We start from the raw sequence: 19,136 nt of genomic DNA on the forward strand, positions 1-19,136 counted from the left end.
AATTGCTCGTGTTTGGAAACCAGTTTATTACACACGTTTGTTAGAAAAACTTTGGAGTTCATTTACTAAAGGTACAAAGACTGTTCACTTTGCAAGGGAATTTCCACTTAGCTTAGTGACTGTAGTAAAAACTTGCTTTGTAAAAAATACCCAAGCACACGCAAGGGGAAAAAAAAGAAGGATATCTTTGAACAAAAAACTAGTTATTACAAAAAGTTTAAAAAAAAAAATTCATAAAAATATGAAAATGCATAATTGGATGATACAGCCCATATACTGGAAGTTGCATCAATATTTCTTTGCTAGTTATTGCTAGCAGACTAACAATAAATAATTGGTAAAGAAATATTGTTGCAACTTCGAGTATTTGGTCTGTGTCACTCAATTATACATATGTTTTATGAATATTTTTTTTTTTACTTTTTGTAATAGTTTTATTGCATTTTTTGTCTCACTGTCCTTCTCTGGTATCAGTAAAGTTAACAAGAATCTAAATATATTCTTTGATTGTCAATTATGGATGAGGGTACCCATATATAGCCCATTTTATAGTTTTATATCTAGGTATCGTTGAATGTTATTGTATGATGAAAGTCAGCTGAGCTTCACCTACATTCACTGAGTAAGGGGAAATTTCCTTGCAAAGTGAACAGCTTATTCACCTTTAGTAATCAACGCCTTTGTGTCCATCTGGAACACGGTTTATCCATGAAGTTCTATAGTTGCTTTGTTGGGTCCATTCATCCATTCTATGCATTGCTGTTTATAGAACACATCAGAAATGTAAAAAAAAAAAAAATTCCCAGGATGGAAACCTGGGAACGCATCAGAAATAAAAAAAATTCCCAGGATGGAAAATATGAAGGGTTTATGTTTTGTATTAGGCAGAGGTGCTTTTAGGAACATCTGAGGCTTTTTAAAATGAAAGGGATCTTATGGCAACTTTAAACTTGTATTTTTTTTTTTTTATAGAAAAATTCTTAGAGCCCCTAAACATGTAATCTCCCTCTCTCCCTCTCCTAAACCTTATGTAAAAAAATCATGTTCAGTGTACTTTTATTGCATTCATAATGGACTTACTTTGATTGTAATGTTGTTTCATTATAGAATCTTATGATCTATGTTGACAGTTTGGCAACCATGGAGGATCATACAGTTACACAGACGGATAACCTGACAACCATTGAAGCACATACAGTGGCTCACACTGTGGCTCATTCTGTAGCCCAACAGGTCCAGCAAGTCCATGTTGCTACATACACAGAGCACAGTATGTTAAGTGCTGATGAAGATTCTCCATCCTCTCCAGAAGACACATCTTACGATGATTCGGACATCCTTAACTCTACTGCAGCCGATGAGATAACTGCCCATCTGGCAGCTGCTGGTAGGAGCCAAGTAGTGATAAATGTTCTGCTTAGTCATACCATTGTTTTAGTTGTGTGGATGAGTTTTTCTCTAAAATGCTGCCTTTTGCATTCACAGTGCTGCTCAAGCGCATTTATTTAAATTCAAAATGCAGCAAAAAGCTGCATTTGACCCACTTTTCTGCAGTGCAAATTTATCTCAACGGGGCCTGCTGCATTCAAGGAAACGCAATGAAATTGGGAATATGGTGACCTGTTTTTTGACATCCGTTTTCTGCTGTTAAACACCCATTTAAAGAGGAGCTGCACAAAAAAAAAAAATATTAAAAGCCAGCAGCTACTAATATTGCAGCTGCTGACTTTTAATAATATCACACTTACCTGTCCCAGGTTCCAGCGATGTCGGCGGCAGATGACGAGCAAACGCTCGTCTCGCTGCAGCCACCGCCGCCATCCTCTGTCAGGGAATCGGGAAGTGAAGCAAGAGGGCTTCACTGCCCGGTTCCCTACTGCGCATGCGCGAGTCGCGCGGCGCTGGTTCCCCGCTGTGTCTCTGGGAACTGTGTGTTTCCCAGAACACAGCGGCGGTGGGCGGAGCCATGCGGCGGTGGGCGGAGCCATGCGGCGGTCTGGCCGGAAGTGGGTGCAGTTACCTGGATTATCCAGGTAACTGCACCCCCCTCCCCCCGAAAGGTGCCGATTGTGGCACCGGAGGGGGGGAGGGATAATACTAGCGGAACTTCCCCTTTAGGGTGAAGAACCGCTTTAATAAAAGCTCTAATGGTTATCTGTCGCTTTATTATCAAAGTAAAGCTGCATACTGAAGAAACAAAAATGCATAAAAATAAATAACATTAAGCTTTTTAATTGATATAAGTCTTGTCAATTTAAAACAAACCCTTTAAAGAAGTATACCCAAAGCTTTTTTGGCTGTACTTCTATGGATCACAGGAGTGCAGTTCGTTAAACTGGTTTAGTTTGCACACATTTGCAAATACATGCATAAGCTGCAAAGGCCGCAAAAAGGCACCCCATTATTATCCGGAGTCCTAACTCGATACATTTGAGAGCCTCCATAGTAGAAGCACATGCATTATACTGGATAGGCTGAAGGCAGGTGAGCCTGGAATTAGCTCACCCTCTTTAAAAGCACAGGGGTGCACTGGACACCCAGCACGTAGCACAATGGCACCAAAGGTGTCCTGTGCATCCCCTCGCCAGTATTCCAACAATACAACTAAATGGTCACTTCCCCCACCTATAACCGTCCTTACCAGCAAGAAGCACCTTGTTTGGTGTGCAGCAATCCAAACTTTTTCCCTGTTAAGTACACAGGGCCTGGATGGGCTCTTCACACCAAGCCGGCACCCACAATAGAGCCCCCCAGATTCCAACACAGGAGCTTGATCAGTAACCTATATGCTCTTCAGCATACAAAATGGTTTCAAACTCTACCCCCTCCTCATTTTTCTTTCAAACCAACCAAAAGCTAACAAATGTGTACACTCAGATTTGTAAACTGCCCTGAACCATCTTTTGTCCCAAGGTGTGATTGTTCTGATTCCTCTGGAACACAGGTTCAAAGGATTCTTTTTTGTTCACAAACTTTGCATGGAATCCACAATGTCTGTTATTGCTTTTGCTGAGACCAAGGGAATACTTGGCATCAGTAGACATTGCCAATGCCTACCTCCATATTCCCACTTACCCATCTCATCAGAGCTTTTTGCACTTCACAGTAGGAGACCATCACTTCCAATTTGTCCTGCCATTAGGTCTATCACCTTCACCCAAAGTATTCACAAAGGTGCTTGCACCCCCTTTTCACTGTCTCAAAAACTCAGGGCAAGTTACCAGGTACTTAGTTGACCCCCTTCTGAAGGATTCATTTCCTGCAACTTGTCTACAAATTTCCAAAGGACTATACAGCTTCTTCAGGTTTTCTGTTGGGTTGCCAACCTCCAAAAGTCTGCCCTCGTGCCTTCCCTGCTTCTGGAATATCTAGGCCTCATTCTAGGTACGACCCAAAGGTTTTCCTTCCACCAAATAAGCTTTTCTCTCTCTCTAAGGTCTTACTCTCTGGCCTCGAGATCAAAAATACATGCCTCTCTGGGATTATCATCAGTTGTCATGGTTGCCTCATTCAAAGCTCAATTCCACTCAGAGCCCCTCTAATACAACATTTTGTTGGCCTGAAACCATCCCCATCTCTTGACTTCCCTATGTGTTTTTTTTTTTTTCCAGACAACCAAGGAAATAGCTAGCACCCAATCGGGCTGTAGGCACTCTTAAAGCACAGGTTTTTACCTTGGCCATCCTATTTTAAAAGCCTTTTGGATTCTCTCCTAAAAAGCTTTATTTGAGATATTTCACAGATCAGACCCCAATTACAGCACCCTGTGCTTCTTGGGAACTTAATCTGGTCCCCTCTATCCTGCAGCAACCATCCTTTGAACCCATTAGAGAATTTGCCACTCCTGCAAAGTGGCCTTCTTTGTTAGAGGTGTTTCTAATGCCGTGTACACACGTAGCCGACTATCCGACGGACTTAGACTGGCGGACTTCCCGCCAGACTGTCCGTCGGACTTTCCGAACGGGCTACTTGCCCACACACGGCACTTTTTCAGCGGACTAATACGGCGTTCTAAGTCCGCCGTACTATCCGCCCTACTTTTGAAATGAACGGACTCGCCCAAACACGCGGAGGAAAGTCCGCTCATTTCGAGCGCGTCTCCAGGTAGGCGGGGCCCGCGAAGGAGACGCCGCTGGCCCCGCCACCTGGTATGGACTTAAAGGGGAACCCCAACGCCGAAAAAAATCGGCGTGGGGGTCCCCCCCCCCAAGTCCACAACAGACCCTTGTCTGAGCACGCTACCCGGCCGGCCAGGAAAGGAGGGGCGAGCGAGCGCCCCCCTTCCCCTCCTGAGCCATACCAGGCCGCGTGCCCTCAACATGGGGGGTGCCTTGGGGAAGAGGGGGCCCGGACAAGGGCCTCTTCCCGACAACCCTGGCCGTTGGTTGTCGGGGTCTGGGGGCGAGGGGCTTATCGGAATCCAGGAGCCCCCTTTAATAAGGGGGCCCCCGGATACTGGCCCCCCACCCTATGTGAATGAGTATGGGGTACAATGTACCCCTACCCATTCACCTGTAAAATAAAGTACAAAAAAAACACAACACACAAGATAAAATAATTTATTGCACAGCTCTGGGGGTCTTCCGTCTTCGGGGGTCTTCTTGCCGGACTCCTCCGCTATCTTCTTATAGCTCATTTGTTAGCGGAGGAGCCCGACATTCTAAGTCGCCGCGGCCTCTTCTTCCGACTTCGGGGGTCTTGTCCCCCTCTTCGGTTCTTCTGCCGGGCCACCGCGCCTTCTTATAGCTCTTTTACAGGCGGTGGCCCGGTCTTCTGTCGCCGCCGCCTTCCGTTCTTCCTCCTCCTCCTCATCTTCCTCTTCTTCTTCCTCTTCTTCTTCTTCTTCCTCTTCTTCTTCCTCTTCCTCTTCCTCTTCCTCTTCCTCTTCCTCTTCCTCTTCCTCTTCCTCTTCCTCTTCTTCTTCTTCTTCTTCCTCTTCCTCTTCCTCTTCCTCTTCCTCTTCCTCTTCCTCTTCCTCTTCCTCTTCCTCTTCCTCTTCCTCTTCCTCTTCTTCTTCCTCTTCTTCCTCCTCCTCGGGGCGGGGTCATCGGTTGGTGACAGTCCCAGCATCCTCCGGGACTGTGACATCGTAAGGGGACGGGGTCACCATGTGACATCAACCGATGACACCGCCCCTTGTCCCTATATAAGTCGCCGCGCAGCGCGTCCCTGGCATTGCGGCCGGAGAGAGCTTCGAGTCAACATCTCCAGGAGAAGAAGAACGGAAGGCGGCGGCGGCGACAGAAGACCGGGCCACCGCCTGTAAAAGAGCTATAAGAAGGCGCGGTGGCCTGGCAGAAGAACCGAAGAGGGGGACAAGACCCCTGAAGTCGGAAGAAGAGGCCGCGGCGACGAAGAAGAATGCCGGGCTCCTCCGCTAGCAAAAGAGCTATAAGAAGATAGCGGAGGAGTCCGGCAAGAAGACCCCCGGAGCTGTGCAATAAATTATTTTATCTTGTGTGGTGTTTTTTTTTTTTTTTTTTTTTTTACTTTATTTTACAGGTGAATGGGTAGGGGTACATTGTACCCCATACTCGTTCACATAGGGTGGGGGGCCGGTATCCGGGGGCCCCCTTATTAAAGGGGGCTCCCGGATTCCGATAAGCCCCTCGCCCGCAGACCCCGACAACCAACGGCCAGGGTTGTCGGGAAGAGTCCCTTGTCCTCATCAACATGGGGACAAGGTGCTTTGGGGTGGCCCGCACGGCCCCCCTTCCCCAAGGCACCCCCCATGTTGAGGGCACGCGGCCTGGTACGGCTCAGGAGGGGGGGGGGGGCGCTCGCTCGCCCCTCCTTTCCTGGCCGGCCGGGTAGCGTGCTCGGACAAGGGTCTGTTGTGGACTTGGGGGGGGGGGGGGGGGGGGCACGCCGATTTTATTTATTTTATTTATTTATTTTCGGCGTTGGGGTTCCCCTTTAAGTCCATACCAGGTGGCGGGGCCAGCGACGTCTCCTTCGCGGGCCCTTCCTACCTGGAGACCCGCTCGAAATGAGCGGAATTTTCCCCGGGCGGGAAAAGTCCGTTCATTTCAAAAGTACGGCGGACTGGCACACACACGGCCGGATTGTCCGCCGAAATGCGAGTCCGGCGGGAAGATTGGTGTGCAAAACTACTTTCTAAGTCCGCCGTACTTTCGGGTCAAAAAAGTATGCCGGAGGCTACACGCGGTGGGATAGTCTGGCGGACTTCAGTTTGCTGGACTTTTCCACCCGCTTGTTTGATCGTGTGTACGCGGCATAAGTTAACGGCAAGGAGCCTTTCCTAATGCCTTACAGGGAAAAAGTAAAGTTAAGCTGGGTACACACTTGAAGTTTCTTTTCATTTGACCCAGTTGGCTGAATGGAAATAAACCGAGAGATCCTCGTATGAGCAAAAGCTATGTTAGTGCTGCAATCTCCCCTGCTAAAACTTTGTGTTCTGTTAGGGATTTCGGACGATTTTTATTTTTGTCGTGTGTACATGGCTTAACACCCAAAACCTCCTTTTCTTCCTAAGATGGTATCAGCCTTCCACCTTAATGAAGACCTTGTCCCACCTTCCTTGTGCCCTGTTCCCAAGCATCCCATTATTTCAATGTAGTCAAGGCTGTCAGTCTCTTTACGAAAAACGACTACACCCTTCTCTGTTTCATTTTGAAGGTCTGCTCCCCTGTCTCACTTTGGATTAATCTAGAGAGGGCTGTGTCTAGTTGGGGCAATCTTTATTTACCTGATATTTCCATCTCTGTGGTGAAAGGTTAGGTATCCTAGTCCTCAGCCTTACAAACATTATTCTTAAGTAGCTACTGGGTTGTCCTCCACTTTATTGTTGAGGCCCATTATCCTTTTTATATAAGGCTTCCCCTAGGGGTGCTACCTGTCCTGTTCTCGAATTCCAGTTTTTTTCTTGGTGCCTTTCTTAGTAGCAATTTCAATATTATTCCCACGTTTTTTTCTTCTAGCCTTTCACCCATTTTTTTCAGATACCTTACTAGTAAGATTTCCACATACATGGGATCTTTCAGTGTTGTCCACCCCTCAATTGAGTTATAAGATATACCCTTGTGTCCCTCCGTAGGCTTTAAAGAGAAACATTTTTTGTACTTCCCTTAAAGTTTTTTTCTTGGCTTGCATTTTAGGGACACAGGTCTCATCCCTCTGTGTGTCTATGCACTGCTTCCTCCAAAAAACGAACGCAGACTTGCAATGTTTTTTTTCTCTTATTCACCGACCGACACAGCTCCTCTCTATAACTAAATGGGTTGTATAACCTGCCATTAGGAAAAACCTAGGCAAAATTGATACACAATACACAGAACTTTAATCCCGCCCCTGGGGGCAGACCCTGTGCTATCAACCCTTCCCACTGCTCCCAGCAGCTTCCGTTTTTATTTTGCTTAGCAAGGAGAATGACCTAGGAACCTTACGGGCCTCTCGGTCCATATTTTTGCTGCTTTTTGTGCAAGATAGAAGATATCAGGATCTTTCATCAACTGTCGGCTGGGTGACAGGCTGGTTAATGATATCCTTGTAGTCTCCCCAGTCCGGCCATCGAGCGTGAGCAGGCCGCAGCTAAGGCTCGGCAGGCCACGACATGCCTCAGCTCCAGAGGTGGTCGGTGAGCTTCAATGCTCCGGGGTATACATATGACTGGGCAACTGATGTCTGGATCATAGTATACCGAGGCCAACTGCTACCCTGTAACTGCGCAGGAGTAGGTCTGTGATGGAATGTCTTCCAGCTCTTCAGGACTGGTAAGTACGGCTCTCCCTGCTTCGGTGGGGTGAGCAGCTGGGAATTCCCTGGGGGGGTCGATTCGGGGGTCACCTCACCTCCCTATCACCCCTCCTCCCCCCCCCCCTCTGAGGGGGGTGTCTGCATGCGCTGTGTGTGTGTGTGTGTCACTGTTTCTCACCTGTCGGGGCTCTGTGCGGCTGGCGTTAGTCCAGGTCTGGGGGTCCCAAACAAGGTGCTTGTGGAGGTTGTTCTGACTGCTAGCAGGCAGCACGTTTTTATTTTTTGCTCTGTCACAGCATGGCGCCGTTCCGGCGGCCATCTTGGATTTGGGAAAGCTGTAAATTCCCCTGGAGAGCTTCAGCAGCCATTTCCTATTGATTGCATTGGCGGCCATTTTCTTAAAGCCTGAGTGCTTTTTTCGCCACTGTCCTCTTGTGACAGCATTACATGTGCTTTCACTTGCTGCTTCCTGTGTCCACTGTGTGTGCAGGACACTGGATGGCTCTTTACTGAACGCTGAAGCTGGTCTGCAGATCGTTACACCGCTGTTTATAGCTGCTGACAGTTTTCTCCTCTCTGCAACTGGGAACCTCCTAGGGACTACAGGCACTACCGTGGCTGTCACAGAACGCCCCAGGGTGGTCCTTGACTCCTATGTTGCTAAGAAAGAGGCGGCACGTGGCACATACCCATATGCCTTCTGCATCAAAAGTTTCTGCGTTTGGCAGTCGGGGAAGCCCACTACCAGTTTGTGGCTCTTCCCTTTGGCCTGGCATCAGCCCCCCGAGTCTTTACCAAAGTACTGGCTCCAGTATTGGCGATGATCTCCTCCTGAGAGCTTCTTCTGCCTCAGAATTAGAGGAGGATGTGGCTATCACCTTGCAGTCCCTGCAAGAATTTGGTGGTTGTACCAACTCAGAATCCCGAGTACCTGGGGTTGCTGTTGGACTCCAGGGAAGCGAGGGTTTTTCTCACCTCAGACAAATTGCTGACTCTCAGATCTGCGGTCAAACTACTGATGAACCGCAAGTGGTCATCGCTCCGCTTTTGCATGCGGGTGCTGGGGCTCATGGTAGCCTCCTTTTTTGAGGCAGTACCTTATGCCCAGTTCCACACCAGAGTCCTGCAGAAGGAGTTCTTAACAAAATGGGACAAATCTCCGTTGTCCCTGGATCGCCAGGTGAGCCAGCCAGTCAGGGACTCCCTGATCTGGTGGTTGAGGTCCCCGGTGATTCATTTCAGAAAATCTTTCCTTCCTCTGAAATGGACGGTGATCACTACGGATGCCAGTCTATCCGGCCGGGGTGGAGTGATGGGGATTCAGTCGGCTCAGGGCCTCTGGTCGATGGAAGAATCCAAGTTGCCGATCAATCTGCTTGAATTGACAGTGATCGACACATGGTCGATGTGTCTTCAGGGGCGTCCGACAAGGATACAGTCAGACAACGCCACGGCTGTGGCGTACATAAATCACCAAGGGGGAACAAGAAGCTCAGCCGCTGCTCGGGAAGTCGCTCACATATTTCGGTGGGCAGAGCGACACATTCCGGCCCTGAAGGCCATTTACATCCCGGGGGTGGAAAATTGGCAGGCGAACGATCTGAGTCGACAGATGCTAGACCCAGGAGAGTGGGCATTGCATCCAGAGATATTCAGGCTGCTGTGCCTGAAGTGGGGCACACCACATGTGGATCTATTGGCCTCCCGTCTCAATCGGAAGGTGCCCAGATTTGTGTCCAGGATGAGAGATCCGTGGGCAGACGCGCTGATGGCTCAGTGGGATCAGTACCAGCTGATCTACGCCTTTCCTCCACTGAAACTATTGCCACGTCTGCTTCGCAGAGTGGAAGCCGAGGGGATTCCAGTAATCCTGGTTGCCCCAGATTGGCCTCAGCGGCCCTGGTACGCAGACCTGGTGCGTCTGCTGGCAGACGCTCCCTGGCGACTGCCGCTGCGAGAGGACCTCCTATCTCAAGGTCCAATCTTTCACCCTGCTTTACCATCGCTGGCTTTAATGGCATGGCTATTGAGAGCCAAGTGCTCAGGAACCGGGGTCTGTCGGACTGGGTGATTCCAACTATGCTGAGGGCGCGTAAATCTTCTTCACGGAAGATATACCATTGTACCTGGAAGGCCTATATCTCCATGTGTGAGGAGAAAGGGTGGCATCCGCGCTCCTTTTATATATCCAGGATCCTGCTGTTTCTTCAGCAAGGAGTAGACCAGATATTGGCGTTGAGCACCATTAAGGGGCAAATTTCAGCCTTGGCTGTCTTTTTTTTTCAGTGAGTACCTTTTGTTCAGGGGGTACGACATGTAGTCCCTCCGGTGCGTCCTCCGTTAACCCCATGGGATTTGAACCTGGTGTTGTTGGCGCTTCAGAAGCCGCCGCTTGAAAATATCAGGGAGATTCCCCTGTTGATCCTTTCACAGAAGGTGGTTTTTCTTGTGGCCATCACATCGGCCAGGAGGGTTTCGGAATTGGTGGCCTTGTCCTGCAAGTCGCCTTATCTGGTCATCCACAGGGATAAGGCGTGTTGCGTCCGCAACCGTCCTTTCTACCAAGGTGGTTTCGGCTTTTCATATCAATGAAGACATTGTATTACCATCGTTGTGTCCTAGGCCGAAGCACCCCAAGGAGGTGGCCCTTCACGCTCTCGATGTGGTTAGAGCTCTGAAGTTGTACTTGTCTGCCACAGCTCCCTTTTGGAAGTCAGACTCACTGTTTGTTTCGGTGGCTGGTCCTAAAAAGGGCATGGCGATCTCGTTGGCCACCATTTCCAGGTGGATCAGATAGATTGTAGACCAAACCTACGCCTTGAAGGGGCAGGTGGCCCCCTTTCCAGTCACGGCCCACTCTACAAGAGCTATTGGAACGTCTTGGGCCTTCCGACACTAAGCGTCTGTTGCTCAGGTGTGTAAGGCGGCAAGCTGGTCGTCTGTCCATACTTTTACCAAGTTCTACAAGGTAGACGTTAGTGCATCGGCTGACGCCTGTTTTGGCCACAAAGTTTTTCAGGCGGCTGTGTAGTTGCAATTGAATTTTTTCCTGGTTTTTCGATAAAAACGCAGTACTGTTTTGTTAATGCACTGTTGCATTACTTCCGCAATGTTGCGGTCTTGGGGATCACTCCGGTTGAGGATACCCGGTTATATAGTGGTGTTTTTCCACACACTGCTGTTTTTTTGGGGGTTTAGTTTCACTAGTTCCCACTTGCCATGGTGGATGAGGTTTTTATGCTGTTTTTTTTCCCACCCCTCGTTTGGCACTGCTTGGGGATGTCCCATTTAGTTACAGAGAGGAGCTGTGTAGGTCGTGAATATAAGAGAAAATAGGATTTTTTTGAACTCCCCGTAAAATCCTTTTCTCTGTAATTCACCGACCGACACAGCATCCACCCCTCCTTTTTTCTACGTTATACTGCTTGTTGACGAACTGAAGCTGCTGGGAGCAGTGGGAAGGGTTGATAGCACAGGGTCCGCCCCCAGGGGTGGGATTACAGTTCTGTGTATTGTGTAACAATTTTGCCTAGTTTCTCCTAATGGCAGGCTATACAACCCATTTAGTTACAGAGAGGAGCTGTGTCGGTTGGTGAATTACAGAGAAAAGGATTTTATGGCGAGTACAAAAAAAAAAATTCTGCTTACCATTGGCTAACTCCTGAATGCAGCAACATAACAAATGCATAACTTACCATAGCCTTGTGTCCCTCAAAGGACTAAAAAAAATAAAAATAATAATTTTATGGTATGTACAAAAATCCTAGTTGCTGGGCACACCTACAGTACCATGCAAGTTAAATTGGTGTAATCTCTTTGTGATAGTAGACACATGCACGTTGGGAGAGTTACCCTCAGAACCTGCAATTAAATTTGGGGTTAGAGACTTTTGCCATTAGATGATCAGCTCTTGGACTGAATCTTGCTAGTCCTGGACAAAGTAGTCTTTGTAATGTAATGCCACTAATAGATCATTTTCCTTACAGTGTAATGGTTGAATCCAAATAACTGCATGCTACCGGTTTTAAATATGTCCAGTTGACGGGTTATATGGGGTGTACTTAATTTTTCACATGACTAGCTTTTATATGGCTATAGTGTTATAAAGTTACTGTGGCTACACAAATATGTGTATTGTTACTGGTAAAACCTTTCACTCTTATTTATTTCAACTGTTTAGCTGTTTGTCTTAATATCTGTAACCTCACCAATTGAATTCAATTTCTGATGAAGTTGGATAAACTTAATTTGTTGCAATGGCATTTATCTGACCAAGAAGCATATACATTAACTGCAATGTTACATCACACATATATGAAGGGTCTTTAGATAAAATTCTGTTGCACCCTTTAGAAAGTGCAACCTGTTGGGCCCCTTTCACACGGACTATCCGTTCAGGTCCGCCTGTCAGTTTTTCAGGTGGACCTGAACGGACACTCCATAGACCTTTTATGGAGGGACAGATGTCAGCGGTGACATGTCCACTGACATCCGACCCACTCCGATCTGAAAAAGTGTGACGAAGGAGAAACCTATTTTTCCATCCGGCATCGGATCAGGTGGCGATGGACCCTATGGTCCGTCTTCATCCGATCCCCCTTAAGGGAGAGCGGCGCTCTGAGAGGTCGCCCCCTGCACAGTGTGCAGAGACAGACCTGTCATCTGCCTGCTCAGCGGGGAATGACACAGCGATCCCCTGCTGAGCAGAGTGGGCTCCGTACACAGACACGTCCATGTGAAGGAGCCCTTATACTGTTTCTTCAATATAATTTTTGCCAGCAGAGGGCGCAAATAGAGCACAAACTTGCTTATTAGAGTCTCGTCAGAAATTCTTTTCTACTAAAGACACATTGCAGTTACAATTTTATGGGGAACACATTGGGGTTGATTTACTAAAGGCAAATATACTGTACACTGCAAGTGCACTGCCCCAGAGCTTAGTAAATGAGGAAAATGAAGGTAAAGATTCACTTTGCAAAGAATACTCAATTACATGCTAGGAAAATATGCAGGGAAAAAAAAACAGCATTTTTGCTTGCACATGATTTGGTCGATTGAAATTGGCAAAGCGTCCCCTCATTTCAGAATTTCCCCTGCAGTGCACAGTATATTTGCCTTTAGTAAATCAACCTCCCTGTTAGACATGCATGCTTGACATTGCACTAACATCTTTACTGTTTTTTTGTTTGTTCCGTTTTTTTTTTTGTGGGACAGAAAGTTTAAGGCATGCATCCGTTATCGAAACCATTTGCGCAGTTTTTATAGTCTTGATTTTTTTAGAAAGAAAATATGGGGGACAGGTGATTGGATGGATGAATGAATGGTCCACCTGCTCCATTCATAGAGTGCTGTTTATTGATGAAAGCTAAAGTTCAGCTTCTATGAATAGAGGAGGGGCTGGAAAGACTGGGAACAGTCAGCACTCTTGACGAATACCTATGACAGGTCCAGCGGCTGTATTAATCCTTGCAGCACCAGAAGATTAGCATGGTGGAGAGCAGAGAACTGAGGATTCCAACTAAAGGTTGCCATAGATGGATCAAAATTTGGCACGTTCAGTAGGGACCATCCAAATTTTGATCCATGTGTGGCCATTGCCGCTCAACAGAAATTGATCCATTGATGCACTTTTGTTGAACAAACTTGTTAGATCAGCAGTTGCAGCACCGTTTTATGTATTCTGAGACCAGAGGAGCCCCGTTCCCCTGCTGCCAAAATGCGATAACGGAGCAGGGAGGATCCCCCCTCTGCCCACCTCAATTGTGTGGAGGGGGTTGGTTCAGTGGTTTTTTTTTTTTTTTTGTGTGTGGTTTTTTTTTTTTTTTTTTTTTTTTTTTTTTTTTTTTTTAGTACTTGGGTTTTGTGTTTAAGTACTTGGTAATGTATGTATGCAATCATCTGTGAAGGCGTCTATTAAGAGCTGCTTCACTGAATATCCATTACAATTGTAATTTTAAATTGGTATCTTCAGGTGTCTGCGTGTCTCTACCAATACTTCTTCAATCTTCCCGAGACTGCTGCTTTGGGAGTTCTGATATTCAGGAGAGGTGTTTGTTTTATTTTTATTTTTTATGGCAAATGATAGTCTTTTGCAAAAAAAAGTTTGCCCAACACTCCTAGTCGTTTTTCTGCTTGCATGCTCGCAGTGCATATCTTGACTCATTCTCTGCATTCTGTGAGAATTAGTAAAGATGTACATATGCACAGGAACTAAATCTGAATAAAATTGAATAAAATAAATAAAAGCTAATGTACATACATAAGTGTACATATTGATTGCCTTTATCAGGAAGAACTGTTGGATCAAAAAGTGTGTGCTCCACAGAGAGCGCATATGATACAGGAAGTTCCCGCCCAACATGTTTCATCATTAGTAAAGGATGTCTTCAGGAGCAAGTATCCTCCGGCATCACATTTGCTGTTTTAACCAGTTAGCCCCGCCTCTTGCACCCAAATGTGAACTCCTTAATCTATGCCATTTTATGACTGTGTCCGGACCTTCTTACTTAAATTATCTAGAAGTCATGATGGTGAATTCTTACTAATTCTTACTAAAACAATATATTAAACAAAAAATGGAGCCCACCTCCCCTAGTTGTGGACAGAGTGCAGCTAGCCCAATAGCACACATGAAAAAAGAACAGAAGACTCCCAAGGGCTTGTATGCAGCTTGCAAGTAATAAATATACTGCGTATGAAAATATATTTTATTTTTCAATGGGTATAAAAAAATTACCAGTAAAAGCAGCAATTTCAAAGAAGGGGAAGGAACAAATGGAAAAAAACAGGACAACAAGAGCACTTGCACAAATGTACATAATGGATGTCCAGAATAACAAATGCATAGAACACTACATAGGCAGTATGTCTGTGAATGCTGCTGTTGAGAAATACACCAACGCGTTTCGATCATAATTTTTGTGTTCGCTCTTCTTTAGGAGGATATAAACATCTATAACATAACACATACTATTATCACCATCATTTAGGAGAGGACAGGCCTGTATATACAGGTATTCAGAATATCAAGAGGTCCTACCTTAATTAAAGCGGAGGTCCACCCTAAAGTGGACCTTCCGCTCATCGGAACCCCCCCCCCCCCCTCCGGCGCCACAATTGGCACCTTTCAGGGGGGTGCAGATACCTGTACAGTACAGGTATCTGCACCCACTTCCGGGATAGCTCTCTGCGGAAAGGGGCGTAGATTACGCCCCTTTCCGCAAGTGCCCCGCTGCCTGCTGGGAAACACACAGATCCCAGAGGCAGCGGGGACCATCCTTATTACGCAGCGCAACTCGCGTATGCGCAGTAGGGAACCGGGAAATGAAGCCGAAAGGCTCCATTTCCGGATTCCCATACCCAAGATGGCGGCGGCAGGACCCGAGAGACGATCTAGAGATCGGCTTCGGGTGCCGACATCGCGAGCGCGCTGGACAGGTAAGTGTCACTATTTTAAAAGTCAGCAGCTGCAGTATTTGTAGCTGCTGGCTTTTAAAAAAAAAAAAAAAAAACGCGGAGTCCCGGCGGACTCCCGCTTTAAAAGAAGTGTTGGGTGGCCAAAGCAAAAGATACAAAGACATTATACCAGGATGTTCTCACGATGGTCAGCCATCCGGGGAGTGTGCAAGGAGTCCAATGCTGCCTGCAAGAGGTCACGCTTAGGTGTCCGTTTTATGAAGCAGTGATCAGTGGAGATCCATAGGATCGCCCCTGATCACAGCCCATAAACAGTTTATAAACCAGAGATAATCAGGGGGAGAAGTGTTTGAACTTGTTCTCCCGCCGATTATCTCCGCACACTGAGAATCCTCATAGAATGACACAGCAACAGCCAGTTTATGAAGCTGGGATCTCAGCGCTTCACTGGCGATCTGTGTCAGAATTCACTCTCCCCCCATTCACCAGCTCAGAGGTGGAGAACCGGGGAGTGAAGAGACAATGTGGGGGGATCTGAGGAGGAAAGAGGAAGATAATTTAACTTCCTTATGCCTCGTTCAGACCCCCCAACACTGTAACCATGTCCCCCTGTCATATTTATGTGTAATATATATATATACACACATAAATGTGTGTGTGTGTATGTATGTATGTATGTATGTATATATATATGTGTGTGTGTGTGTGTATGTATGTATATGTATATATAATGTCTGTGTGTGTGTATACATGTATATATTATGTAGGGGGACGCTTTATTTTACTAACATTAATCACACCGTGTGTCAGTGTATTGAGCTGTGATAATTTATCACTGCTTAATAAATTGACATCTCTGTGTATCGGTAAATTTCTAGTACTGTAATCTCGTAAATTCTCACAAAATTCCAGTATTAGGGGCCGTTCTCCAGTGTTAGAAGCGTTTGTAGATCACTTCACTTCTCCTAGGGTGAAGCGATCTACTCCGCTTTATAAACTGGCATACAGAGGAGAAAGATCTCCTCTGTGAATGCCGGAGAATGAATGCAGTGAATAGATTTCACCGCTTCATAAAAGGACACCCAAATTAGATGTGCAAGGGTGGGAGGAAACATGAGAAATATAGCATCCTTTGCATTAACAAAACAGCAATACCACTAGTGTTTTCAAAAGGCATGTTTATCAGTGGCAGACTATGTATGTTCTCAATATAGGTTCCCTTTAAAGCTAAATGTCTCCCCTACTTCTTAGCCCTTATGGTTTTGGAGCCTTTCTGTTATTGGATTACATTTTTTTTTTTTTTTAGTTATTGTACTCTGTGGTAATTTTTGTATTTTTTTTGTTTGTAGGGCCCGTGGGAATGGCTGCTGCAGCGGCTGTAGCCACAGGAAAAAAGCGCAAGAGGCCTCATATCTTCGAGTCCAACCCTTCAATACGTAAAAGACAGCAAACGAGACTTCTTCGGTGAGTAGCTGTTTGCAAACTAGTGAATGACCATCGAAATAAAAAAAGATTTTTATTTGTTTCTAGATCTGAGTACAGTGGTTCTGTAGTTAAATTCAGCTGTAAAGTGCCCCTGATGCTATGCAAAATTAACCTAATCAAGCTTGTAAATTGGATTCTTGCACTTAAAGCGGAGCTCCGCCCAGAAATGGAACTTCCGCTGATCCGATTCCAGTCAAATCCAGGTATCTGCTCCCACTGCAGGGCATAGATTTCCGCACTATGCAATGTTCGCCCCCCCGTCTTCTGGCAGACACAGATCCCATAAGACAGCGGGGACCACTCTGATCGAGCAGCGTGACTCGCGCATGCGCAGTAGGAAATATGCTGTGAAGCAACAAGGCTTCACTTCCTGTTTCCCTTAATAAGGATGTCGGCACCCAGAGCCAAGGGACGGGTTGGCTTTGGGTGAGGACATTGCGGGCTCCTTGGACAGGTAAGTGTCATATTAAAAGTCAGCAGCTGCAGTATTTGTAGCTCCTGACTTTTAACTTTTTTTTTATTTTATTTTTTTCCCATGCGGAACTCTGCTTTAAAGATGAGCGCCAGGCTCCTTCAGAAAATAGGTGAGCAGCTAAAAATACTAAGGACACTTACTTGTTAAGGGATCCAGTGATGTCCTCACCTGAGCGGATTCTTCAATAGGCTTAGAGTGCAGGTGTTGGCACCTGTAGTAAGCCTTTCAGCTTCACAGCCTGTTTATTAATGTGCAAGCCTTGTGAATGGTCCCGTAGTCTTCCGGGACCTGTAATCTGTCCCAGAAGACGGCGGAGTGGGGGAAGGTACAAAACAGGTACCCCTTCCCCTCCTCTCGCAAAAAGTGCCAAATGTGGCAGTAGAGAGGGGGGGGGGGAGGTGGGAGGATGCAAACAAGTGGAGCTTCCTCTTTTTGGCGCAAGCTCCTCTTTAACATATATAATCGTTTTCTTGGAGTCTTTTGAAGGACACAGGAGTAGATACAGTCAGGTTGTTATGCTGCGTACAGGATGACTGGACACTGGCAAACAGAAAAATTGGAACCCAGTATCCCTAGTATAATCCCTCCTCTATCCAGCATAAGTTTTTTTTTTTTTTTTTTTTTTTTTAATAGCAAGCCATACCAAGAGCATGACAAGAACCCGAGAGAGTTTAGGAAAGTGCCTTTTTTCCCTCTTTCTCATTGAGGGACACAGGGATTTAGATACAGTCGGGAAGTCTTAAAACAGTCCAACTGAGGCATGGGCAACATAAAAGTAACTGCTAATGGGCCTAATGAAAAGGAGCCCTGGAAGCCATCTGAAGGACCAGTGCCCAAATCTAAAACCAGAGATCAAGCCCCCCTACGCAAAGGTGTGGCAACCTGCACAAAAATGAAATTCCGTGGTGTGGAGGGAACTATCTGTTCTGAAGAACCAAACTGTAACCCTGGGATAAAAGTTCTCCAGTGAGTGGAATTGCCTGCATGTGGGAAATATAAATATCCCTGTCTCTTGAAGAAACTGAAGGATCACACTAGTGACTACCCTAAACTCATGACAACAGAGAAGCAGGTTGAAATGGCTTGGGAAAAGATGTACGGAATTGGGGACCACCCTTCAGAATGCTATCCACATTTCTGCAACATGGGAGAAGGGGTTTTTCTCAAGGGGTCTAAGGGTACACAGGATGTAGCCCTTTTTAGTGAGGGCTTAAGCTTAATAGCCTTGCCTATGGGTGACTAATGGCTACTAGTGCTGGAAACTGATGAAGCCTGATCTGGATGAATCTTGTGTTAGGCCCTTCAGGAAGGTGCTACAAGGATCCATAACACTAACTCTTCACCAGAGGCTATCTAAGCATCCCACAAATACTGTCAAGCTACTGTCAAATACTAGGCCTGAACACAAGGAATAGGGCACTAAGAAGTATGCGTTGTCCAGATAACACTGAGGACCCAGGTCCTTTTCCAGTTAGGGGATGCTCTGTGAAGGTCCTAGTTGACTTCATAGATTGGGTGTTCCTAAGGAGAGGAGATGCACTAAGTACCATCGGGTGCTTTTCATGTCCCAAGATCATGGGTTTTTCCTGATACAGGGATAGGAGGCCCAGATGGGGCTCAGCTTTAGAAGCCAAGGTAACTGGGGAAGATATATTATGCGCAGTAGTACGGGGCAGATAATGGAAAGCACTGAAGAGGGGTACGAAATGCTTAAGCTGTGGGCCTAAAGTGGTGCCCTCCACAGCTGAATATGGGTAAGACAGACTACTCAAGGACCAACCAGGATGCACAAGCACCCCCCTATTTGTAGAAGAGTAAACCTTCAAACACAAGACTTTTTTTGTTGGGCCCTATGGGCTGAGTGGGAGTCAGACTTTAAAGGGAGTGGTAAAGTCAGAAGGTTTTTTAGCCTAATGCATTTTATGCAATAAGATAAAAAACCTTTTGCGTGCAGCAGCCCCCCTAATACTTACGTGAGCCCCATCTCTGTCCAGCGATGTCCACGAGTGTCTCGCCCATCCGAGATTCTCCCTCCTGATTGGCT

At 46.4% G+C, this 19,136-nt stretch overlaps 1 protein-coding gene across 6 annotated transcripts in view; it reads left to right on the plus strand.

The window, feature by feature from the left end:
- NRF1 (nuclear respiratory factor 1) overlaps nucleotides 1-19,136 on the plus strand; it is a 127,848-nt gene that overhangs the window by 23,491 nt on the left and 85,221 nt on the right. For 5 of the 6 annotated variants that reach the window (XM_077471968.1, XM_077471970.1, XM_077471972.1 and 2 more), the window contains exons 2-3: nucleotides 1,108-1,387; nucleotides 16,482-16,596. In XM_077471968.1, the coding sequence (XP_077328094.1) occupies nucleotides 1,114-1,387; nucleotides 16,482-16,596 (389 nt within the window). In that variant the 5' untranslated portion in view covers nucleotides 1,108-1,113. The remainder of the gene's footprint in view (nucleotides 1-1,107; nucleotides 1,388-16,481; nucleotides 16,597-19,136) is intronic. The other variant, XM_077471969.1, reaches the window with a different exon arrangement.

Source organism: Lithobates pipiens, unplaced genomic scaffold (assembly GCF_037356315.1).
Source record: "Lithobates pipiens isolate NorthernLeopardFrog02 unplaced genomic scaffold, aLitPip1_a1.2 Scaffold_8, whole genome shotgun sequence".
Taxonomy (NCBI): Eukaryota; Metazoa; Chordata; class Amphibia; order Anura; family Ranidae; genus Lithobates; species Lithobates pipiens.